The sequence below is a fragment of the Amblyomma americanum genome, chromosome 3, assembly GCF_052857255.1.
Source record: "Amblyomma americanum isolate KBUSLIRL-KWMA chromosome 3, ASM5285725v1, whole genome shotgun sequence".
In the NCBI taxonomy this organism is placed as follows: Eukaryota; Metazoa; Arthropoda; class Arachnida; order Ixodida; family Ixodidae; genus Amblyomma; species Amblyomma americanum.
This window is the reverse complement of record NC_135499.1, coordinates 220262542-220287232: the sequence shown is the minus strand read 5'-3', so window position 1 is coordinate 220287232 and position 24691 is coordinate 220262542. Positions and strand designations below refer to the sequence as shown.

Sequence of the window (24691 nt, the reverse complement as noted above, 5' to 3'; positions counted from 1 at the left end):
TAATATGCAGTTCTGACCCTTTTACAAATATTTGAGCAATCAGTTGCTGGGCAGGTCATACCTTGACACACTGCCCCATTAAGAGCCTGTCCAAATTAGCTTGTGTGAGCCCCGCAGCATCTGAGTTAGGGGGGGACCATGGTGTTTGAAAAAAATTTTTTATTAATGAAGTCTTCAGGGTACATGTTTTTTTGTGTGCTGATTCTAATTATGTCATTTAATTTCATGACAGATGAGAGTGGTTTTATTTGGTGCTTTAGAGTCTTCGCAACATACTACCAAGATATTTTGCCAAATACGGCATCAGAATTTTGATTATGATCATGTCAAGGTAAGGTCATGCCCCATTTTCATTCATAACCCATTTGCTACTAATTGAAAAAAAAAATGCAGAAAAGAAGGAACTGCAAGCTCTGGTATAAATGAACAAGTGCATTGTCTAGCACATTTCAGATCTGTCTCCACTTCACGTCATCACGCAACTGCTTTCTCTAGTGGCACATCACACATATTCCCCAAGAAAGGCCACGGAAAGTGCAGTGCGTTATGTATGCGGCTGAAAATGACAAGAATGGTAGCTAAGAACATGTGCACCATTTTGTATATTTCAGTTTTTTCTAATCAACTTCTGACTCAGCGCAGTGGCTTATTTTTGTTTTGATTGTATTGTTTTTTGTGTGTGTTACTAGCATATTAAATGAATAATTTTTCTAAGGTTTGCACAGATAACTCTGGCGGAAGTATAACAAATAAGCCACAGTTCGATGCGTTACAATGCGCAGTGCATTTGGCACTTTTTAAAGAAATAATTTTTGATTGATAACACCCAAAATCGGTCATTGTTTTGCAGTAAGGAAAGAGTTAACATATCTTTTAAAGCTTACATATTTTTTTCAAATTTGGAAACATTTTAGCAAAAAGTATTGGGCTTTGTATAAGTTATTTCATGTAACGTTCCTGCTTTATTTTGCACCTGTCTTAACAGCTGTCACACCACTTATTTGGGCTTGTGAAATGGCTAACCGCTTATTCACTGATCTACATTCGGCAGCCCTGATAGGTGCCAGGTGTGTTGTTCTGCAGATCACAAAATATACAGAGCTAGAGCTGCCGAATAAGGCAGTCTGAATTCTAATGTTACTTATGGGACTTGCATTGGGCTCTTGTTGTAGTGAATTCTGACCATTTCTTGCAGCCCAGCAGTTCCAGCAGGACCCTAATGACCCAACCAAGTGGCAAGTGGTGACGGCACAACCCGTAGCAGCTCCCGCAGCCAGCGCTACCCAGACCCACCTCCAGGCTGCTGGACAGCAGGTCAGCCATGATGAAGTCATGGTCTCCACTGCATGAGATCAAAAGGCACAAGTCATTGCTGGTGGAAACACAAGGAAGGCCACCTAACAAGTGCTGGTAAACTTGTAAGGTGATCAGCCTCGCGTGTATGGGGGGAACTGCTGTTCAGGCAGTAAGACAAGCTAGCCAGTTGCCGATAGCTGCAAGTACAGTTTCCAATCCAATACAGTAAAAGCTCGTTATTCCGAACTTCACGGGACCGGGAAAAAAGTTTGAATTATCCGATGTTCGAATTATCGAATGGCCTCGAAAAAAGAACCATTTGCATTATGGTATAAGTACTGTATTTACTCGCGTAAGAACCCACTCACATAATGAACCCACCCACCCCAGATTTTAGCCTAAGAATTTGAAAAATAAAAAGCATCAGTCGTTAACTCTTCCCTGCGTTTCGCACCTGCACAGTCCACAACGCATTTCTTGGCACTGCGCCAAGATGCTGCGCAGCGATAACATCATGGTGTGTTTACCTTTTTTGGGGGAGAAGCAAACTTTGCAGAGTGCCAGCTCTTGTCCGGTTGTGCAAGCCTCGATTTCAATACGTTCGCCTTAAGGGCGACCCACATGGAGCGAACTTGCGCTGCGGATTTTGAGCGGTGCGGCGGGACGCCGACGCACTGCTGCCATGCAGCACCACAAGCGGCGGAAAACGGGCAGCTGCCGCCAGACCACTGCCGCCAGGGTTTAGAAACGGCGTGATTCCATATGCTTAGTAAAATACTGAAAAGAGCAGCTGTACATTTGCAATTAAGATATTGTTTATTCAATGACGACAGAGCGGACGAATTATTCTTTGTGACCCCTTTCTGAACCAAAATAGTTAGCCTGTTCGAACCTCCCGCGCTTCCTGACATCAACTGACGCGTAGTGGCTATGCTTAGCAGCTTTGAAAATCCAGAAGCATTCTGAAAATCTGGCGCATTTCATCGCTAAAATTTTGTGCTGCAGGCATCTTCATACAAAGCGAAAGCCTCGTGCGACTATTGTTTGCCTTGAACATGAGGCACAGTGTAGCGACAACGACGAGTTCGTGGTGAAACGAGAAGCCACTTCGGCAGGCGCGGCCGTGTTGTAGAAGCGGACGGAACTCAGACGCGGTCGCGCCCTGATTGATCTGCGCTGATAGCCCACGTTGGCTGCTTGCGGCCAGCAGCTGACCGCTGGGCTATGATCGCGGCTGACCGCGTGGTTCCGTTGGCGTGGAATGGGTGGAAGGATGGACGACAGTAGTGTTGAAATCTGGGTCAGTTGGTACATGTTCAGGAGTAAAACCAGTCAAAAAATGGGACACAGCGAAGAGACGAGGCACACACACGACGACACTCGCAAAGAAAAAAAAAAGTTTTTCGCACGTAATTTGTAGCGCCCGTCCGAAGTCATAGCCTTTCATGGGTGTTGGCTGGGACCGCGCCGAAAGTACTTATCCGTATTTCGGAATTAACAGGGCTCGAATTAACGAGTATTTAGTTGCGAGTGTCGGAGGCTGCATGGAAATGAGGGTAGGCAGCCGCCACGCCGGTGATGGCGCCATTTAGGCTTTACCCACTCTTCCACGGTTTTATCTGGTTCCATCTTCTGTCCCCGTTTAGGACGTGCACAGCCTCTAACTATGCAGAGATGCTTTTTACGTGCCAAGCCGCCCAGACGCGGCGGCGCGTAGTTCGAATTATCCGTAGCGGAACCGACTTGCTTTCAAATTAACGAGCTTTTTTTTATGCACAGATCTCTATGGAACTTTACCGGACCAAGTAGTGTAGCTCGAATTATCCGAAAATTCGAATTATCGAGGTTCGAATTAATGAGCTTTCACTGTAGGCAAATTTCAGTATTGGGTGACACAGGAACGATGCTGGGTGCTTCAGTATGAGGAATACGTGTCATTAGAGTATCCATTCAAAAATGTTGAAAAGACAGTTTCAGTGGTTTGGCGAGTTGCTTTGTGGAGGCATTGCATTTATTAATTTTTACGCATTGTTCAGATGCCACCAACCTTCATTCACCAAATGAAGGTTGTTCACTGGAGTATACAGATGGGGCTTTGCTGACCTTATCTTTACCTAAATCAGATTGATTGGCTCGTCACTGATCTGCTGGATGCAGGAGGCGTCAGTGGCAGAGTCTCTGAGAGGGCACAAATCAAAAGCTTGGGTGTGTGTGAGACAGACCCCAGGAAAAGAAACAAAGGAAAAATTTTTAACAGAATACGCCAGCCTTTGTTCCCAGTGACTGAGACGGTGACGTACTGTTGTAGGTTCACCTGGTGCAGGCACAAGCCCAAACACTGACTTCGGCCGCAGGGGGTGCCTCGACCCCTGTGACGGATGGCAGCGGGGGCCTGGAATCCCCCGACCTGACGGACGGGGGCGCCTCCCAGGGGGCGGCCGATGGGAGCAGCACCCCAACAGGGGCAGGCAGCAGTGGCAACGCTGGCCTCAGGAGACTACGGCGGGTGGCGTGCACTTGCCCAAACTGCCGAGAGGGGGAAGGCAGGTGAGGGGGTTATTCATCAAAAGGAAGCCCGTGCTGCAATGCTCTGGGCACTGCATATTGATGTTCATGTTGTTTAACTGGGGCTAGTTGACTTTTCTATTCCTTGTAAATTACTTGTAGGATGATTCATTCATACAGCTTCTGTAATGCGTTCTTGCTTTCATGCCTAACTGTATGTTATCTGTGCATGAGAAAATGCATGAGAATCCACTTGGAGAAGAAGAAAAGGCTCTCTAATTTGTCACGATATAAACATAGTGTGATACAACAGCGCAATGAACAGGGATGACAGAAAGAAAGACAAGACATGCGCTGATCAGTGAACCAACTAACCCAAATTGCCACACTGCTCTCTGCTGTGAAGGACCACCCACATTCATGACCACCACACAGAATTCCTCCTTGTAACGGAAACAGTTCATTGCTCAAGTTTCTCTCGTGACCTAAACAAGAAGCATATTACAAAAAGAAATTATAAGCTCAAAAATTGTTATGGCTCTGGCTTGTTTAGTATAGTCAAACATTAAAAAACTGATACTATTGTGGTAGCTGATCTGAGTAATGCAGAATCTGATTGACCATGGCCCATTGTTACCAACTGCTGTTTTCTTAGGTTGTATCCTACTACAGTAAAAATTGGTTTCAATATGAAAACTGTCGCTCACCTCATACAAGTATAGGTAGCAGCAACTCGTCTCTTGCCTGAGGGAAAATTGTTGGTGGAATTAGCAGATTGATTTGTAGAATATTGTCTTTGTAAAGCATGGTTGCAGAAAGCAGGTTTCAATTTTTTTCTTTTCTCACAGACACGGGAGTGATTTGCCTTCGTTGCTGTCGGGCCCTTTTGCAGATGTGTAAATGCGAGGAGAAGTGTGAATGCCCTTCTTCCTCCTCACCACCCCCTGTTTCATTGTGGTGTGCAGGAGTAGTGAGAACAAGCGGCGGCAGCATGTGTGTCACATTGCGGGCTGCCACAAAGTCTATGGGAAGACGTCCCACCTGCGGGCCCACCTGCGCTGGCACACCGGCGAGCGGCCCTTCGTTTGCGAGTGGCTCTTTTGTGGCAAGCGCTTCACGCGCTCTGACGAACTGCAGCGACACAAGCGCACCCACACAGGTCTGTCTTCTTCTTCCTCACACCCATCTCTTCTCAGCTCAAAAGTTCTCAAGGCTCTTGGTCCTTAATGAAGCATGCGGCTTAAAAACCTGTGCATTCTTTTAGGTGCCTTGTAATTAGTCCTGAGTACAAATTCAATTGTGCCTTTTCGGAGTACGCTTGCAGTCGGAAGTTTATAAAATGTGATACAGTGGTCGCCTAATAAACGAAACCCTGTTAAATAAAAATTATGGACAAATGGAATTAGGCAACCAACCAAAAAACCCTACTTAATTCTTCAGTTAATTGAAACACTACCTACTTGTTGCCCTCAGTAGCACAAAAGCTGAGCACTTGGAATCCGCCTGGGCGTATTTGTGCTCGCACATGCCAGAAATAGTCTCACAACCATGAACAAATTCTTCATAAGCCAACACTAGAGTCTGGACAAGCCAATCGAATAGTCATCCGTAGGCCTCACAATCGTTTTTGTTGCAGCTGTTGCTCTGCGTTAGGCCTACGTGCAATCTTTGTTTCGGTGTGCTGGAGAGCGTCAAGAAACGGCCGCACAATGCGCTTTCACTTGAAAAAAGGTTGCAAGTTCTGCAGCAGGAGCTTGAGCGAAGTGGCCTGTCTAAAACAAAAGTTGTGAAGAAATTCGACATCCTAAAGTCAGCACTGTTATGCATCCTGAAAAGCAAAGCCACCATTCAAGAGGCTGTCAAGAATGGGACCTTTGCTTCAAATCGGATGCGGATGAAGACAATGCCATGTGAAGAACTAGAAAAGCTTCTTTTTTTTTTGGTGATCCCGTTTTGGAGCAGAAGGCGCGAGAGGGAGCCCTGCAAATGGGAGTTGAAAATTTCAGTGTCGGCGATGGATGGCTGTGCAATTTAAAAAGCACTATGGCCTTGTCTTCAAGACCATCTCAGGTGAAAGTGCTGCTGTGCTGTCAAGAGAGACGTTTGCGCCAACTGGCAATAGGGGCCAGTTGGGCAGGTGATTTAAGCAGCTATGAGCCACCAGACATCTTCAGCATCAACAAGATTGTCCTTTCTTATAAGGCGCTTCCATCAAAGACTCGTCTACAAAGGCGAAACCTGTACAGGTGGGCACACACATGGCAGGCGATGAATTGAGGCTGCTGGTGGTAGGGAAGTTGAAGCACCGACGTTGTTTCAAGGGCATTCGAGACCTTCTAGTGACATACCATGCTAATGTAAGAGTGTGGATAATGGTGGCAGTTTTTGAAAATTGGCTGCGGGAGGAAGACGCATGGTTTACTAGGCAGGGCAGGGAAGTTGTCTTCATCATGGACAATTGCCCTGCCCATGGCCAGATGGAAGGACTGAAGTCCTTCCACCTGCAAGCCAATGCCACAGCCGTCTTCCAGCCAATAAATCAAGGAGTAATCCAGAACATAAAAGTCCACTACCGCCGCCAGCTGCTTCACCGAATGCTGCAGTGTGCTGACAGCAGGAAGAAATGCAGCATTGACTTGCTGTCGGCTATACACATTTTGGCCCATGCCTGGGAACAAGTGCAGGCAACGACAGTGAAAAGCTGCTTCCACCATGCAGGCGTCGAAGCACACGAACCACTGCCACATGAAGAGGAAAGTAGTACTACTGCCGATGCTGAAGCCGGCACCATATTCATCCAATTAGTGCCCTCTGCCCCCTTCTCGCAATAGGACTATGAAGCACTGGATGCAGATGTGACATCCTGTCGCAAGGGAAGCCTCGAGGAAATGATTGCTGGAGTGCAAGCTGATGTCCAATCCTCCTCCAGTGATGAGTGCGAGGACCCTGTGCCCAGTGCAGCACCGTACAATGCAGCTAGAGATAGAATTGAATTAAATTGGCTGTTAAAATGGCGCAGTATCTGTCTCGCATATCGGCGGACACTTGCACTGTGTGGTAAGGGAAAGGATAGAAGAGGGACTGAGAGAAGAAAGGAAGAAAGAGGTGCCGTAGTGGAGGGCTCCCACCTGGGGATCTCGTGCACTGACATCACAGGGGCGCCTTTGCACCACATATCCAGTTGTATTTTTTCAGCACTACTTTGAGCACGAAGGATGTGCAGAATTTCTTGCATGCCTCTTAAACATGCACACTTGCTTTGTAAAAAAGCAACTGAAGAATTTGAAGCAGACCACAATTTATTTTATTTTTCTTCTGCGCGCCCACATGAGTAAGGGCTGGTGCAAGTTACTGTATTAACATGAGTTTAAGTTGACCCTGCCCCGCCCCACATCGCATTTTTGTCATAAAAAAAAAAAAGAATAAGAAGGGCGTGCCCATGGACACATTCCAAAGTTAAAATTTATTTTTCACTGGACTCGTCCACATTTGCACCATCTAGTGCTGCCGTCATCATCGCTGCTGTGGTCCCACAGCGCGTCGTTCCTACGTCGTCGACCCGTGAAATCCTGCACTGCACAACCCATCGCGGCACGACATTGCGTGGAACATCTGAAAATTTTGCCTTTCTGCGGCTGTCGCACCTGCATCGCCCAGTCTGAAATGTCGAACTTAAGGCCCGGCGCAGAGTTGTTCATTTCTTCAGTGTAAAGAAAGACAGCCATCTTGAATGTAGTCATGAACGAGCTCTGAGCGTTTACAGGCCCCAGAGCACAAATGACGATTGACGAAGCACTACATTAAAAAGTGGTAAAACATGGCCAGCGGTCAAGTCAAATGCATCAAACAGAGAAACTATGCATGAGCGGTGTTGGCTCTTCCATTAGCCACCGACACTCCCCAGAAGTGCTGCCGTTCCAAGTGGTGGTTTTGCGCCTCTTGCTCGGTCACATGAGCGCATGCTTGCTGTGATAACATCGAAATTCCTGCAGGTAGCACGATCTCAGTACTGACACTCACTGGTGGGAAATGGCCGCTTTTATAACGCTTCAGTATGCATTTTGGTAGCCAATGTAGCTGGTGCATTTATTGCACGAACACGTGTATTCGAGATTTTAAAAGTACGATGAAAATCTCGCCAAAGTTCTGATTTCGAAAAGGCAAAAGGTTGAGGCTAACAGATTTTTGGAATGAACATTGTTCATGAGTTATCCAGTTCTCTTTGTCAATGTTATAGCCTGATTTCATGGCAACAAAGTTTCCGATTCAGCGAAATTTTTCGCAGGTCTCGTGAATTTCGTTGTTGAAGGATTCAACTGTTGAATAATTTTCATCTTGATAACTATTCATGGATGGCAAATAAACTGCACTAATAAGTAAAATAATTTGTGCTGTGTAACGTGGTAGGTAAGGAAAAGGAGAGAACTTGTTAGTTGATGCAAGCAAATTAAAGAAGTAATTTTAATGGGTGATGAGTGTGCCAGGAGATGTATAGTGCAGGCTGGGTGTGTAAAAGAATATAAGACTCACTACAGCATAATTTCTAGAAACATAGTAGTAAACTGCACTCCCATTTTTGTGAGAAAATGACTATGCCATTGTGTGTAGTTATGCAATGTAAAATGAATGCTTGACTGCTATGCTGGTTTAATAAATTTATTTGAGGATTTATGATCAAGGATTGAAATGAGACATCCATAGTCTGATGCAACTCAAATTTGCAGTGAAGCTTCGCCCAAAATCAAGACCGCTTATCAGAATTCCTTCATGACAAAAAGTAAACCGTTGTTAAAGCTTTTCTTTTAATCTAAACAAGGAGCTAATCGCAAGATTAAATTATAAGCTCAAGACTTTGATGCCTCAAGCTTGTTTGATAGAGTCAAACATCAAAAAGCTGATTCTATTTACTTTTGTAATTGGTCAGCGGAGTAATACAGGATGCCGTGGACCGTGGCTAGTGTTACCAACTGCTTTTCCTTCAGTTGTATCCTACTATAGATTATAGTTGTGGTCTTGCGTTTTGAAAGTGGCAAGCTTAACTTTTGATGTTGAAACTACTGCTCTACAAAACACTCGTTCGTTCAAAAATTGAATACGCTGCTCCAGTGTGGGACCCATACACTAACTCTCTCATTGGGCTGCTTGAATCCATCCAAAATCGCTCTGCAAGGTTCATAATGTCAAATTACTCCCGCCATGAAAGTGTTTCAGAAATGAAAAGAACGCTTAATCTTCCGGATCTTGCCATACGGCGCCGCATTTCGCGCCTCTGCACATTTCATAAAATATATTACGGCAGTGAAACCTTAAAGCAGTCCTTGCTTAATCCTCCGGTGCACATATCGTCCCGCAGAGATCATCAACTAAAGGTGCACATTCCACAGTGCAGGACTGTTCAATATCTAAATTCCTTCGTCCCCGGAACAGCCTCTGACTGGAATCACCTGCTTTCCACCGTCGTCGTCATCAATGATACTCAGAAATTCAAGGATACTGTTAATGCTTATGAATTGTAAACTGTTTGTTTGTTTCTTTGTATTTTTTTTTTTGCCTACTCCTCTCTGTAACGCCTGACCGGCCTTGAGAGTAATAAAATGAAATGAAATGAAATTAAGTGGAGAGAAACCCTTTTGCTTTACTTGGTCCCTAAAGACTCTCACATATAATTCTAGACACAACATGAAAACTGTATGTATTGTCATGTGCAGGTTATAGTTCAGTGCTCAAGAATGAGTGAGGTGAACCCAGAACAGAAATTTGTGAAGCACAAAAGTGCTGAGCCCAGCTCTGGTCTAACTAATTCGAGAGGTGTAATTTGTTTGCTAGTCTGTTGAGGTGAAAGTCGACGGACCTAAAGCAGGAAATGCACCACCATCTAGAGTGCAGCATTAGTGTGTGTGTGTGTGTGGAACGTAGCTTGTGTGGGTTAAAAACATTGTTTAGGCTAGCCAGGTGGTGTTCAACTGACTTAAAGGGGGATCCTAGTCTTTGAAAAAATTTTTGATTAATGAAGTCAAAATTATGCAATTTTCAGGGAAGATCTATTTTTGTGTGCTGATTCTGAATGTGTCATTTAATTTCATGTGAAAGAAGTCCTTGTGCGCTTATGCAATATGTTATGCAAGTCATCTGGACAGACCATTTAAGAAATTTTTCTACAGGGAACTTGCCGAAATGCATGCCATTGGTTTGTCTTGACATGCAGGAGTGCAAGAAGGGTAAAATTATCATCCTGTTTGTTATAGAAGTTGAGCTGTGTGGATTTGAAGTTGCCACTTCTGAAATGGGAAGAAAAGTTGGTATCCCTGATTCTGGAGTGGCAAATTAAAAACTTTATGGGTCCAGTTCTATGATAGGCAGGATGTTAATTTTACCCTTATTGCACTCCTTGATGCCAAGACAAACCAATGGCATACATTTCAGGAAGTTCCCTGCAGCGAACTTTTTTAAATGCTCTCTCCGCGAAATTACGTAACATATTATGTAAGTGCACAAGGACTTGTTTTATATAAAATTAATTTACATAATTTGGAATTCGCATGCAAAAATACATGTTCCCTGAAGATTGCATAGCTGTGACTCCATTCATAAAACTTTTTTTTAAAGGCCAGGGACTCCCAGTTATAAGAGTGCCTGTTTTACATCAGTTCTGCTGTGTCCAAAAGATTTGTGCTGCAAGTTTGAGGTGTTCATAAAATAGCCTGCCTTGAGGACAGCAGCAATTGCACTCATGTCTTGGTGGTGGCTCATAATTGCCTTGGGGCTTATTGCAGGGGAGAAGCGCTTCCAGTGCGCCGAGTGCCTGAAGCGCTTTATGCGCAGCGACCACCTGTCCAAGCACCTCAAGACCCACCTTAGCAAGAAGGGCGCGATCTCCGGCGTGAGTGCAGTGGGCAACGCCTCACACGACGACTTTGCCCCGGACTCTTGTGACTTGGAGATGTCCGTGGATGTGTCGGACCACGACCTCTCCATAAACGAGTCAGCGCTCGCTGAGAACAACGGCACCACACATGTCCTCTCCTCATGAAACCACATATCCAACCAGTCCAGCTCATGTTGTCGCACATCTTTTCTTATTTCCCTCACATGACTCCTCTTTGCTGCATTTCCCATAAGGCCTTCGTTTCACAGTGCTGTATATCATTAAGGTCGTTTCAAATGTAGGAGTGATGTCTGCAAGGCAGCAATGCTGAGTTGACTCAAGTTCTTGATGTCCTTGAAGCAGATCTTTTGGTAGTTAAAAAAAAATGGCTAGGACTCTGTAATATGCAGTCTGCGATGTCGACACACTTCACCTCGCCCAGAAATACAAATGCATGTCTTCTTGTACCCCCCTTTTCGTTCTGCTTGTGAGAAGCGAAATGTAGCGCAAGGGCATAGTCCTCGGAGACATAGTAAACCTTGCCGCTCTTTACAGATCCTTTTGCATCAGTGTAGCTTTATTGCATTGCTGAAGCTGGGAGACTGCCGTTGATTTATTTTTCTGAAATTGAAGGCATGACCAGAATAATTATTTGTTTTATTTTATTGATTCCATTCGTGGTTATACCGCTGCTGCGGTGGCTCAGTGGTTATGGCGCTTGGCTGCTGACCCGAAAGACGCGGGTTCGATCCCGGCCGTGGTGGTCAAACTTCGATGGAGGCAAAATTCTAGAGGCCCGTGTACTGTGCGATGCCAGTGCACGTCAAACAACCACAGGGAGCCGCCGCGGTGGCTGAGTGGTTACGGCGCTCGGCTGCTGGGCCGAAAGACGCGGGTTTGATCCCGGCTGCAGCGGTCGAATTTCGATGGAGGTGAAATTCTAGAGGTCCGTGTACTGTACGATGTCAGTGCACATAAAGAACCCCAGGTGGTCGAAATTTCTGGAGCCCTTCACTACAGCATCCCTCATAGCCTGAGTCGCTTTGGGATGTTAAACCCCCATAAAGCATAAACCATTCGTGGTTAGTCAGTAGCTGAAGGTCTGCCATACCTTTGTTGCAAACCAGATGATGCAAAAGGCGATGAGAATAAAATAAAGCAAGTAAATAGAGCTGTTTAATTTATACTCACCCTTGTCACAAATCTGTAACCACCAAGGCACTTTGTGCTCAGTTTTGTACTTATCGGTAGAAAATGAGTAGTGGGTGTTTCTCATTGCACAAGAAGTTACCATAGACTGTTGATGAGAAAAAAAAAACTGGACCATTACGATACTTGGTAATGCTAGATTTGAGCACAACTGTTGAGGCATTTAAACAGTAGGCAGTCGCAGATGACACACTGTGCTGAACAGTGGTGGCGCTTGGTTTCAGCCTTGGCCGCACCCAAAGCAATAGGAATCTACAACCTGCCGCCGCCACCACCACTGAGCTTCTGCTCGGGCAGTGCTTTTTGCAGCAGCCATCGTATACAGAGCGTGGCAGATTCCACCACTCCTGCCATAACCCCCTCATCAGCTTTTCCTCCTTGTGCTCCATTCGCTATCGCTGTGCTTTCATTCACCGGTAATGACGGCGACATTGCTGAACCCAGTACTGGGCACTTAAGCATTGTGCTTAAAAAAAAAAGTTTCCCCTCAGAAATGGTGAGTGCCGTTTGAAAGGGTTAATATGTTTTGTAGAGCTGGACTGTAGCAGCAGATAAAAAGTTGTTCAAATTAGCTGAAATGGCAGCTTGGGCTTGCTGATTTTGCATTCTGAGGTGAGTAGGAAAGCAGCAAGTTCAGAGACAGGTGAAACACATAAACTAGCGCTGTGCTTGTAGAGAGTTTTACCCTTCCTTTATATTCGTTGCTGCGCTGTTCACCTCGGAATACATTAGTGGTGCCCATTTGATTGTATGTTGGGCAGTAACCACAAAACTCTCAGGCTTCAAATTTTCAGCTGGTGTGTTCTCTTGCTGGACCTGTAGCACCATCTCTTGAGAGCTCTCCCAGTATGCGATTGTACAATTTTTCATTTTCTTGACCGTGGGTAGCACCACTTAAGCTTCATGACCAACTTACATGATGTAAAATTTCAGTGCCCACAATCTATGAAATCAGCTCACAAAAGTTCAGTGACAGTGAAGATTTCAATGATGGAGGGGGTGTCAACAATCTCATGATTATAGTAAAGCAGAAGGTAACAGATGGAGGTGGTGTATTACTACAAGACATGTAGTAAATTGGTCCAATTATCATCAATAGGATGTGGTCATTAACTGCTTTGCAGTTAATGTGGTCATTAACTGCTTTTTGCAATTAATGACCACATCCATTAACTGCACAGTAGTTAATGACCATATTAACTGCAGAGCAGTTAACGACCACTAGGGTTGGACCGGTGCTGTGAGTTCTGTGTGTTTGAGGTAATAAGGTGTGTGTGTGTGTTGCTTGCACGCTTTTGTGGTCTGCGATACTCCCCTGGGGTTAGCAGTGATGGAAATGAGGCTTGGCTAGAGATTTAGCGATAATACATGGAAAGAAGAAACTGTAGGACTGACTGCAATCTAATAACTGGCACCATTTGCTGTTGAACTTCGGCATGATCGAACATGGTTCAGCCAAAATGCTGACAGATCTTTTACTTAACAGAGGAGTGATTTGAACTGTAAAGCAATGAGATAGATTGTTCTGCTTCTTGAAAACATATTTGTTCCATTTTATCACTTCAGAGTCCCTATTTGACGTCAGCTTGCTTACTATGTTAAAACCAGATATTGAGAAAGGCTTTTTTTTCACTTTTTTTTTTTTTTGCTGTACTGACACTACATTTTTTATAGAGGCCTTTATGGGAACTGCAGCAAAATGGAGATATCTACAACTGGTGTCACTGAACAAAGCATTTCACTTTTTGTCGCTTTTCTTGTTCTGCAAGAATGTGGCTAGACTGAACATATCGCTTAGCAGATTGCTGTTAAGTTTTTGATTGCACCATGTGATGAATTTCTTTTTTTTCTAATTATTCAGCCATCTGTGCTAGTTGGACCTTAATGCATGGGAGCAGTGCAGCAAACATTGCACTTAAATTGAGCAGTTATACTTTTGAGATGATGACATAACCTGAAACTAAGGTAGTCCTCTCGGTGGTCAATGGCACCAAGGGCTGAATTTGACACTTCATTTGGTTTGGCTGTTACCCAACAGAGCTGTTGTCTGGCTCATCGATGTGTCTTGTTCATTGACTTCATTTGTGGGAAATTCATCTCCCATTTTTATTTTTATGTTGCCTGTGCGAATCTCTGGGGAATCACTTGTGCATGTGTAGGCTGTGTTCATTCACAATCATCTCATAATCGATGAGGACTCTGTGGTGGCTGATATTGTCTCATGCGTGTACATATTTGAAGTGCGTGGCAAACTTTGGGCACCATGAATTTTTTCTTTGTCTCTTTTTCCTTGTGTGTTATGCTTCTCAGTGCCATATTGGACGCGTTTCTAGTAACGCCAAAACTGGCTCCAAGGGCTGGGTCTGATTCTCGTAATTTCTTTTATTGCTGGCCTTTTTGAAATGCATGCTGTAGGATTTTTCTGAAACAAGTTGCAACAGGTAATGTCTAGGCCGAAATTTTAATATTCAGAATTGTGTACAGCTGCTGTGGAGTAATGGACACAGCAAGGGGGTTGCTGACACTTTATTTCATCTGACATGGTTAAATTCATCTTTCTAAACGCATGGCACTTTCTCTTTATTCTTAGTTAACAAACTAAGGCTAGAAAAGCTAAACAGTTTCTCTAGCTGTGAAAGCAAGAATTACTAAAACATTGTTTGCAATTATAATTTTTACTAGATATGTTGCTGCGAATATAATTTATCAGTACTATATTTAATTTTACTTTATGTTATTCTCATAATGTCATTCATGTTTGGCATGGAAATCGACAGTGTGCTGCTTAAAAGGGACACAAGATCTCACGTGTGAATAGTTTATTTTGTGTATTGCTTTACTTTACTTTATCTCGTATGCACTTTCTGAATGGCATCTGACTGAAAGGTTCCATTGAATTGCAAAATACACTGCGCTCTTTTACAGGGACTCATTCTAAATACACTGGAATGGACATTTTTTGCGCTGTGCAGCAGCTGGTGTCAAGAGAAACAAGTCCTAAACAACCTTGTTCTAAGCCCACGCATGTCATGGCAATTACATTTCAATTTACTACCTGTTTCTTCGCACACTACTCTTACAGTGAGCCCAAAGTTTGCCTCGCTTAAACTGCCAGTGTCATTGGCAAGGTCGTACCGTTGTTTGCCCATGGCAGTTTCTTGTCTTGCCACTTCCGAGAAAGCGAGAATGAGCCTTCCCTGACTTGAGGGGAGTGCCTGCAATTTGCATTAGTCGGAAGATGGTAGCAGGTTTGCCACTGGTGCTCCATAATGGAGAGTGTGACATGAAGTTCCTTCAAGCAGGAAAGGGAAGAGGGATGTTTTACGCTCATGGGTGTCAAGCCTTAGGCATGTCACACTGAGTGACACACTGGTGCCGTTTTTGCACTTGTTTGTATAATCTTGTGAAGTACAATTTCTGTTAATATATACTGAAACAGCATATCTGCAGCATGCACACTGGGTGCCAAGTTCATGGTATACTTCTCATTTTGCCCAAAGACGAGGCTTTTTATTTTTTTCTTATAAAATATATTCTATATGTGCGCTTTTTTTTGCTGTTGATGGACATCTTTTATAGTAACTTGTTCACATCTTTTTTTACCATGAACACACTTCTATTGCTAGGCACAGATTATTGTGCTACTATCAGCTATTTAACTATCTTTCTTTTCTTTTTTACACACCCACACTAGCAACATAATGACAGTGCCTGTTTTTCATAGCTTTTCATCCAGTGCGTGTTTGACAGGTTGTGTTGTGTGGCGACTTTCGTGTGACTGATGTAAATATGGGTGATGATGCAGCGAACTTTCATATTGCATGTTTTTGCACTTTTCATATTAGAAGAGATGAAGTGCTGCAGCCATAATTTGAATACAGGTACCTCATACCATCCCATATTTTTTGTGGTATTGCAACCCACCATAAAATGACTTAAATTCCATATTTTTTGTGGTATTGCAATCAACCATAATGACTTACATAGGAGCATGCTGAATAACTACTGTCATATACTGTACAGATTTTTAAAGATCCCAGCTGCCGCAGGAAATCAACATAATCTGAGATTGAAATGTGCTTGTTGATGTTAGCATTTGTTTATTTTTGCAGCACTCTTTTTCTTTTTTGCAAAGCTCACGCGTGCACTGTTAAGAGTTATTGTGTTCCCTGAAATTGTTGATGAGCGCTTTTTGGTACATGTTTCTAAGCAGGGAAAGTGTGTTGCAGTGCCAACCACAATGTCGCAAGCTCAGAAAGCATGTTTTTGAGGTGTCAAATAAAATTGAGCCATGTTGAACACCTAGCCACTGTATTTTTTCATTTGTGTTTGTATCAGTCCTCTTGCAGAACCAATGCCTTTCTTTTAGGACAGTATAACTGGCATTGAAGCGTCGCTGGCCAGATGTAATCACCCCGCACTGCCCAAACGGTACAAAAATTGCGTAAATATGCTCAATTTCCCGTGCTCTGCAGGCACTCTGCAATCGGATGTCCCAGTCAGGGTTTAGGAGTGCGGCGTTTATTTTCACAGCCCCAAGCACAGAGCTGCACTACACAGTGGGCGAGTTACAAAACCTAAGAGTTAGCCTCTTCACGCGGCAGTAATTCCCGTACCATGGTGGGGTAGCCTTGTTTTGGGCTAATAGTTAGGAGCAGCGCTACTATTACCTAATCCGGGTTGGTATGTGCGCGCCTTCTGTGGACGCGCTCCACGCGCAGTACTACGTTGCGAGCGTCGCCCTTAATTGGCCCGGCCCGGGACGCAGGCAGATACGTGCGGGGGCTACGTGCTAATCTGTGTGGGTCAAGATGTTAGCATTGCGCCGAATTATTGTACAGTAGTCGGATCCCGCCGCCATTGTGCGGTAATTCCTGCCGCGCAGGGAAGCTGACATGTAGATTTTGCAACTTGCCTGTAGCATGAACGACATAGTGACCCACGACTGCACTTAACACAAGAGGGTCAAGTTAGGCTCGACAGCACGTTACTCGATCGTCTACTGGACGAACGGTGACGTACGGCGGCGCAAGGATGTGGCTGCACGCAGTAATTTGCACAACATAATGGAGGGCTTTAGATAAAAATTCGACGTTTTTAACGTGCACCGAAATCTCTGCACACAGGCGTTTTTGCATTTCCCCTCCACTGAAATGCGGCTTCTGGGGCAGCGGTCGACCTTGCTTTTGCTGCAGCACTAGGCCATCGCGACAGCCTCGAGCGGAACGTTTGCTCAGCAGTGCCACCGCTAACACCCACCTCCTACTCAGCCGAGTTCCGCATTGGCTTCGTTTGTAAAATACCCCGTGATCTGCCTGCATAGAGAATATTACTACAAATATGGCGGCTGCATGCATGGCCGCCGTCACAAGTGGTTAAAGGAGACCGCATTCCGTGCTGCATCGCGAACATTCGAAAGTTCCTGTGTATTAGCACAAGAAGTAGCGCTTTTTTCTGAACTCCACGACACTTAAAAAATGAGAATGGCTGCCAACCGATTGCTCGAGCATACTCTACATAGACTATGGTGCGAGTGTTTTGTGACCATGGCGACGACGAGGAATTTATATTACGATTGGCGTAACGCTACCACGTGCGCATCGACGCTTCTTCGGCCCTCTGGAGGAGAGCTTTGAAAATCGGCATCCATTTTATTCTGACCGTGATTTTCTGTTCGGGTATGCGTTTAAGCATGGAAAAGGAATGCTGTGTTAAGGGTTGCAGCGCTAATTCAGAAAAGGATAACACAAAAGTTTCTTTCTTCAAATTCCCAAAAGCACGTAGCTTCAGAAGAGTTTGGGAAAAAGCGATTAATGTGAAAGGCTTCAAATCGGACGACGCCACACTTGTGTGCTCCCGCCACTTCTCTGGAGAGCATGTAAGGGTAATACGCGGTAACTCTATTCTTAAAAAAAATGCTGTGCCGGAGCTGAACTTAAAGCCCGAAACACCGCCACCGAACCGAAAGAAGCTAGGTATGTGGTGGATTTTATTTACAAGGTGTCTACTGTTCAAAGTTGAGTGGTCTTAATGATGCTCCTCCTTCTCCCAACTCTTCCGACATATAGCAAAACAACCGAAGACAGCAGACAAGAAAAGTAAGTCACTTTAATCATCGTTGCTCATGTAATGCGCGTCTAACACGAAACATATCTTCGAGTGGTAGTGCAGTGTTATGGTGGTCAGCAGGAGTGACTCGTGATGCGCCTAGGCAAGCCCAGCCGCCCAGCTGCAAGCCGTTCGCATGAGGCGCTTTAGAACGCTGCGCACTTTGCAAGGTCTGAGCTCATAGTACCTGTGCCAGAGATGGTTTTGAGCACGTTCGTGCACACAACAACCGCGAGCTTCGTATGCCTGAACGTAACTGCGCTGTAGCACCGTTGTAGCAGGTCTGGCTTATCACCGGAGCTTCTTTATGGCCGACGAAATTACCTTTGATCCATTGTTTCGTTTGCACACTTATTTCGATGGGGGCGAATACGCCTGTGTGCTGAGAAATGTCAGTGCACGTTGAGAACACCCTAGGTGGTCGAAATTGGTACGGGGTCCTACACTTTTTGATACGAAGCTTTTTTCGGGACGTTAAACCCCAAATATCACTGCGTCGTCAGTGGGCGATCAACATAAAATGACTAAGCATAGAGAGCGGGGCTAGTTTGTTCTGGGTATAATTGTGAGACATCATTGCAGCGTACAGAAACATACGGACAAAGAGAGTAGGTACCGGCGTCCGTGGTGTCTACTGTCATTGCTCGCGTGTTCTGTACGCTGCAATGATGTCTCATAACATAAAATGACAGCTGTTTATTCCGCATGTGATTTTGCGTGACGCACGCGCATCGCTGTGCGCGACAGGGAGAAGTCAAACACGGCCCGACGCCTGAATTTTGCTTCATCGTGCAGTTGCTTAAAAACAAACAGAAGTTTCCCGCTGTGCTGTGAATAAAAGTTATTCGTGCGTTGTGTTCTCTGCAAGCAAACTGTTCCGCTGCCCGTGGGAAGGACAATGAGTGCCTCATATTCAAATTTAGAGTGTAGCATTCAGATTCTCATGCAACCTTAGTGCTACGTTCTAGTTGGTCGTGTTTCTCAAAGAGTAGTGCATACTGTGATTTGCCATCCTCAAGGCTAACGAAATGAGAATATAGGTCCGGTTTGTAATTTGGCCCTCACAGGCCTTTAAGCATCACTTGCTGTTAAACTCTGCACGAGTTTAGTGGCTGCAGGGAATGCAAGTTGTATTGGTATTGAGAATGCAAGTGAGATTGGTTCACTTGTTTTACATTGCAGACGCAGCAAAATGCTTGGTCTGCCAACAACCAGTTGTTTTCATGTACGAGTTCCTGACCGATGCTCACGCTCACAAAGCCGCCTGTACTTTAAAGAAGTTCATCTGTGGCCACTGCCTCCAAGAATTCGAAAGATTCTGTGACCTGATGGCGCATATTACCGACATTGGACCGTCTAAGCAGTATGTGCCCGACAGGACTAAAGTGGCACCCCTTCCTCAAGTGGTCCCACGTCGACAGTATCCTTGCACCCAGTGCAGCTCTGTGTTTTTGACACCCACAGCAAGGCTGTACCATGAAGTGACTCACAGCGCTGCTGATGAGGAGGATTTCTGCAAGCAATTGAACCTAAAAGTGCGACATGCGAATGAAACAGAAGATAGCAGTCCTAAAAAGCCATTCAAACCAGGAAGGCGAGTCAAAATCCTTGCTGCTGACCCCTCTGAAATCTATTTTGATGAACCACGAGGCAATAAACGAAATGAAACACCAGTGAAAATGCAACGTGTCTCACCAGCGAAGAAGCAGCATGAGTTGTCCACAAAAAGGAAAAATGAGCCACCTGCAAAAAAACTGTGCAAGGCAAACTCTCAATCTGGTAGGAAGCAGCTGAATACCATCAGTTCCCTGCCACCTCATCAGAAGCAGCAGCTTGTGTCAGCAGTTTACTGCAACCAGTGTGATCAGCAGTTTTCGACACTTAAGCTTTTGGACAAACACTACTGGTCTCAGCACTCAGATATGGATATCCCCTTGGACCTTGTCTTCGAAGTGGACAGTGGGGACGTACTGCCCAAGGCAACAGTGTGCTTAGCATGTACAAAACGGACTGCATGCGTAAACACCATTGAAGCGCTACTTGATGAAACGGCTAAAGATATTGAAACAATACATTGAACCTCTCCTCTCATTGTGGATTAGTCACTATCTTGTTATGAAATAGAGCTTAAGTTATTTGTGCTTCTCTTGGATCATACGTTGTACTCTGGTCACTAGCTGCTGGCTCTTCTATGCTGTGCTTTATGCAGCTCTTCAGCCGGCTCTGCCCTTGAGCCTTGTGTTCACAAAGTTGCACTTTTGAGGGCCAGTTTGCAGAACAAACAACTGTACCGTGCTTACCTTACAGGATGGCAACACTGGTTTAAATCTACTGTGGACGGGTGCACGCAGTTGATTACATCAAAAGTGCTGTTCGATGAAGGTAACACTTTCTGTGGAACTGTGGAGAAGCAGAAAAGGCTGTTAACACATCAGCAGATCCGGTGCTTGAAATGTTATAACCTTGACGTGAGTCTGGTGCTTCAGTGGTACCAGTGCCACAGATGTGCGTTTTGATGGAGCTGTTTGTGCCTTGAATGCGAAGATTTTAGCTAATATGCAGAACTGCAAACCCTCATTGCCTGTCATTTGCCCAGGATACCTGGTCAGTGGCAAGCGTATTTGTTGCATTTATGCCCTTTCATTGCATGAGCTGTTGCATGGTGGGTTCCATTCAGGAAATAGTGGCTGGCATTGTGTGTGAAGTGTCATGTAAACAAGCGCTGGATGATTTGTTCTTCTTGCATAGAGGCATGGATTGTGAAGAAAAACTGGCTGACTAAGGGGTTACTCATATCACCTTACACATTTCTATGAAAACTGGCATGGCAAATTTGTCAGATTAGCCAAGCAGCCAGCTTAAATTGTCTAAATCCCTGTTAATAGTCTTCCATTAAAAGCACTAAGTTTCATATCTGTGGTAAGTATATCTGTCTACTTACTAGGTGTGCCTAACTCTGCTAGTGGTGTGGTTGCACAAAAGTCTGCATGCATGAACTGGAGAGGTAGCATTCGTATACATTTGAAAACGTTTGTCGCTAAACGTGGCTGCATTTCTGGGCTACATAGCCATTTCATATGCATAGCATTGGTTTCTGCTGGCCTTTATGCAAAGGGTGCAGGGCTTTAATATTTTCTTGTAATGGTGTGGGCACTGTTATTTTGTGACTTTTTGTGTTGCACAAAGAATCTTTTCAACTTCTATTTTTGTTCTAGTGTATGATGAAATTGGTTCGTGGTTTGGCAGAAATTTTCCAGAATATACATAAGCTTTGAAGTGAACAACCTGTCATGGTACAACACATCCTAGTCTGCATACCTGATTTGCTCAGACTTGCGGTAAATTGGAACCAAAAGAAGCATGTGGACCCATGAGGATGAGATTTGGGTGAGTTGGAGAAGCATTCTGGACATTAGTGTTTTGCAAAAATATGGATGAGTGAAAAAGACAAATCTGACCATTACAATTAGATGTTCTGATCCTGGAGCCTAATGCCAATGCCTCTTCCTATTCCCTTGTTCTCTTGGCCTCAAAGCAACTGGTGTATTGTCCAGGATAGCTGTGTGGGACAGGAGTGACTGCTTATGTTTAGTAAATAGCATTTGAAATGCTGGATGTAAAATTTTGACACTGCATATTTGTTCTTGTGTCTCTTGTGTCGGTGTCTGCTCATCTAACATGTACAAACACTAGTACTATCATCGTAGCTGTTTGCTGAATATTGGCGAAAATGTACACCAGTGGAGTTAACTGAATAAAATTTTTCATTTTTCTTTTCCTTTGCAGATATAGCTGTACAGTAAAATTATGTGGTAGATTGTGCATCAGTTCTGGTAAACATAAGTGATGCTGAAATATAGACAACAGAAACTGTTTCATCATTTTCACACTGTATGTGTTGAGAGCCGGCAGCAGATCACTCGTGTCTGAGTGCACCCTGCTGTCCTATCGCCTTTCAGTGCATTTGATAGCCTGCAAAATTCCTTTGCCCCTGCCTCACCGCTGATAGGCCTATTACTCGTAGTTGCCTGTCCCAATTACGCCTTCAGCTCAACCAGCATTCTGTTCAGCCTCATTTCTAGGTGACCTTTCAATGGAACCCATGCTCGCTGTCCTTACCTCGGAGGGCTTGCTGTTTTTGCAGCTGTCTTTCACATGTTTACATGTCATGAGACCTAATGGGCTACCATACCCTGTCGCATCTTTCGCAGGATTGTGCATGCTCTTGATGCTATGCACATATAGAATGACCAATGGAAAGTTAAAGGGTATCTGGAGTATTACATTACAGCTGATGGCAATGAGTGCATAATTTTGTTTTCATTACAATGTTATCGATAATGTCTTAGTGTGACTAACACTGTTTGTGGAGCACGCCATTAACGGTGTAGCTCAAAGGCCAAGTGAAAATTGCAACACATTAAATTTATTAGCAATTGCAATGAGTGCATCACTAGACTGTCATTCCATGGTGTTTTTGTTAATAATGGCTTTGTGAGACAAATGCTGTTGGTAGAGCATGCCATTGGCAGTGTAACTCGAAGGCAGAGTAAAAATTTCAACACTTGATTGTTAAGCAACGACAAGTTGATAAAAGGGGCTCTGAATAAAGTTGCGGTATGCCTAGGATGTTAAAGGACGATGTTTCATAAATATCCTCCAGCAAGAAATTTTTTTTAGTTTTGTAGAAGCCGAGTTATCTGTAGTCAAAATTTGAATTTACGCGTTTTCGCCCCTTTCTCTCTCCCCTCGTCACTTTTTGCATGCTGAAATGTCAGCGCTTCTTCGCCCGTTCCACCCACTCGGTCCCTCCGCCGGCTGCTCACAGGCGCGGGGGGAGGGTAGGAGGGGGCGGAGCTTCCGGCCGTGGCCATTGTAGCTGCGTGATGTCAAGAAGAGACGCCATGCCGAACCAATGACAGCCCTCTGCTGCTGACGTAACGAGCGCTGCACAATTCGTTGTACGCAGTAGCGCTAATTTTAAAAAAAAATATTTTAAATGATCGGTTCGTTTTTGATGTCCGATAGGTGATATGAACACTCGGTGCCCTGTACTCTGCATAATGCGAGCGTATATAGCCAACCTCAAACACCCTTTTCAGGGACCCTTTAAAACCTTGTGTCCAATTCTCACTGCACAGTTAAAGTGAAGTAGTGTGCTTTGTTTTGTGTTCACATATTGTGATGTGCGTTCATTTTGTATTCATTTGAGATGTACTGCATTTTTACATTAAAGGTGCTCAGTACATTCTGTCGAAGCTGACATTCATATGTGCATGAGAGTTTTCCCCTGCTCTTGGTATTGTTCATGTGCTGAGATGTGTAGAAGCAGCACATTAAGTACTCCCTGTGCTTTGACAGTTGTACTTTTATCATGCTGCTTCCATTTTAACGCTATAGCGCTAAAGGCCCCATTGCCCAGAAAATCCGGCGTCGTCATTGATGGTGTTGTGAGCAAAAAATCACGAGCATGACTCTGGCAGGAAAGGCACCTCCTTAAGGGGCACCTTTAAGGCCCCTCGGCGGAGGCAGCACACCACTTTGGCCCCAGCTTCCTGTAGACGACGGCACCTCCGGCCTTCCCCGACCGGGGGAAATCGGCAGTCACCTTTTCCTATCCTACCCTCCACCTTTCATTTGCCTATCCTGTTCCTTATAACTTTCCTGTCTCCTCTCTTCTCGTTTTTTTTTTTTTCTCTTTTCATAGGCGGCTAACTACTGAGTTGCGTCGTGTTTCGTTATCACCAGCATCAGCCTGACTATGCCCACTGCAGGGCAAAGACCTATCATCATGTCTCTCCAATTAACCCTGTCCTTTGCCAGCTGCGGCCGCCGTATCCCCACAATCTTCTTAATTAAATCCGTTCACTTAACTTTCTGCCGCCCCCTGCTACGCTTGCCTTCTCTTAGAATCCACCCCGTTACCCTTAAGGAAAAGTGGTTAGATTTTGCCTTCACATTACATGCCCTGCTCAAGCCCATTTCTTCCTCTTGATTTTCGACTAGGATGTCATTAACACGCGTTTGTTCCCTCACCCACTCTGCCCACTTCCAGTCTCTTAACGTTACACTTACCATTTTTCTTTCCATGACTCGCTGCATTGTCCTTAACTTAAGCTGAACCCTTTCCTTAGCCTCCACGTCTCTGCCCCATAGGTGAGTACCGGTAAGACAGCTGTTGTACACTTTTCTCTTGAGGGACATTGGCAACCTGCTATTCATGATCTGAGAGAACCTGCCATATACGCTCCACCCCATTCTTATCCTTCTAGTTATTTCCCTCTCAGGATCCAGATCAGCTGTCACTACTTGCCCTAAGTATTCCTTTACCACTTCCAGCACCTCACTGCCAATTGTGAACTGCTGTGCTGTTTCCTTGTTAAGACTGTTGAACATTACTTTGATTTTCTGCTCGTTAATTTTTAGGCCCACCATTCTGCTTTGTCTAACTCATTGATCGTGATTTGCAGTTCGTCTCCTCAGTGACTCGGCAAGGCAGTGTCATCAGCAAATTGCAGATTGGTTATAGTCGGGGCGTACAGCTGGCGTGGGTAGGACTTGCTTGCAAGTTCCTGCCCCATCCCCTCGTTGGACTTTTTGGTGGGTGGCGGGCACCATAGCCGAAAAAAGCATACATTTCATGGCTCCCCCTCTCCCACAAAACGATCGCCCTCAAAAAAGGGTGTGGACTGACGTTACAGCAGAATT

At 44.7% G+C, this 24691-nt stretch overlaps 2 protein-coding genes and 1 long non-coding RNA gene across 6 annotated transcripts in view; 2 read left to right on the top strand and 1 right to left on the bottom strand.

Annotated features, from left to right (window-relative positions):
* Window positions 1-16174, top strand: part of LOC144126129 (transcription factor Sp1-like) — a 60931-nt gene extending 44757 nt beyond the window's left edge. For all 3 annotated transcript variants that reach the window (XM_077660092.1, XM_077660095.1, XM_077660093.1), the window contains 4 exons: window positions 1196-1314; window positions 3605-3843; window positions 4767-4960; window positions 10575-16174. In XM_077660092.1, coding sequence (XP_077516218.1) covers window positions 1196-1314; window positions 3605-3843; window positions 4767-4960; window positions 10575-10831 — 809 coding nt within the window. In that variant the 3' untranslated portion in view covers window positions 10832-16174. The remainder of the gene's footprint in view (window positions 1-1195; window positions 1315-3604; window positions 3844-4766; window positions 4961-10574) is intronic.
* Window positions 1203-19792, bottom strand: LOC144126132 (uncharacterized). The gene is made up of 3 exons (XR_013313456.1): window positions 19679-19792; window positions 3597-3822; window positions 1203-1342 (listed from the first exon to the last, which is right to left on the bottom strand). It is a non-coding gene; the product is annotated as an uncharacterized LOC144126132 (long non-coding RNA).
* LOC144126131 (uncharacterized) lies at window positions 17485-23248 on the top strand. Of its 2 annotated transcripts, XR_013313455.1 has the most exons (4): window positions 17485-17850; window positions 17944-17973; window positions 19166-21370; window positions 21770-23248. XR_013313455.1 is itself a non-coding variant. In XM_077660097.1 (3 exons), exons 1-3 carry the CDS (start codon window positions 17556-17558, stop codon window positions 20059-20061), a joined length of 1221 nt encoding a protein of 406 aa, XP_077516223.1. In that variant the 5' UTR covers window positions 17485-17555; the 3' UTR covers window positions 20062-23248. The 2 variants fall into 2 exon arrangements, 1 of the variants encoding a protein (XP_077516223.1); XM_077660097.1 differs by having other exon boundaries at window positions 19166-23248.
* Window positions 23249-24691: the final 1443 nt, after the last annotated feature.

Coding starts and splice junctions, on each gene's coding strand:
- LOC144126131 (XM_077660097.1), top strand. CDS start 17,556: ATGCGTTTAAGCATGGAAAAGGAATGCTGTGTTAAGGGTTGCAGCGCT. Junction 17,851..17,943: donor ACCGAACCGAAAGAAGCTAG/GTATGTGGTGGA, acceptor TCCGACATATAG/CAAAACAACCGAAGACAGCA. Junction 17,974..19,165: donor GAAGACAGCAGACAAGAAAA/GTAAGTCACTTT, acceptor TTTACATTGCAG/ACGCAGCAAAATGCTTGGTC.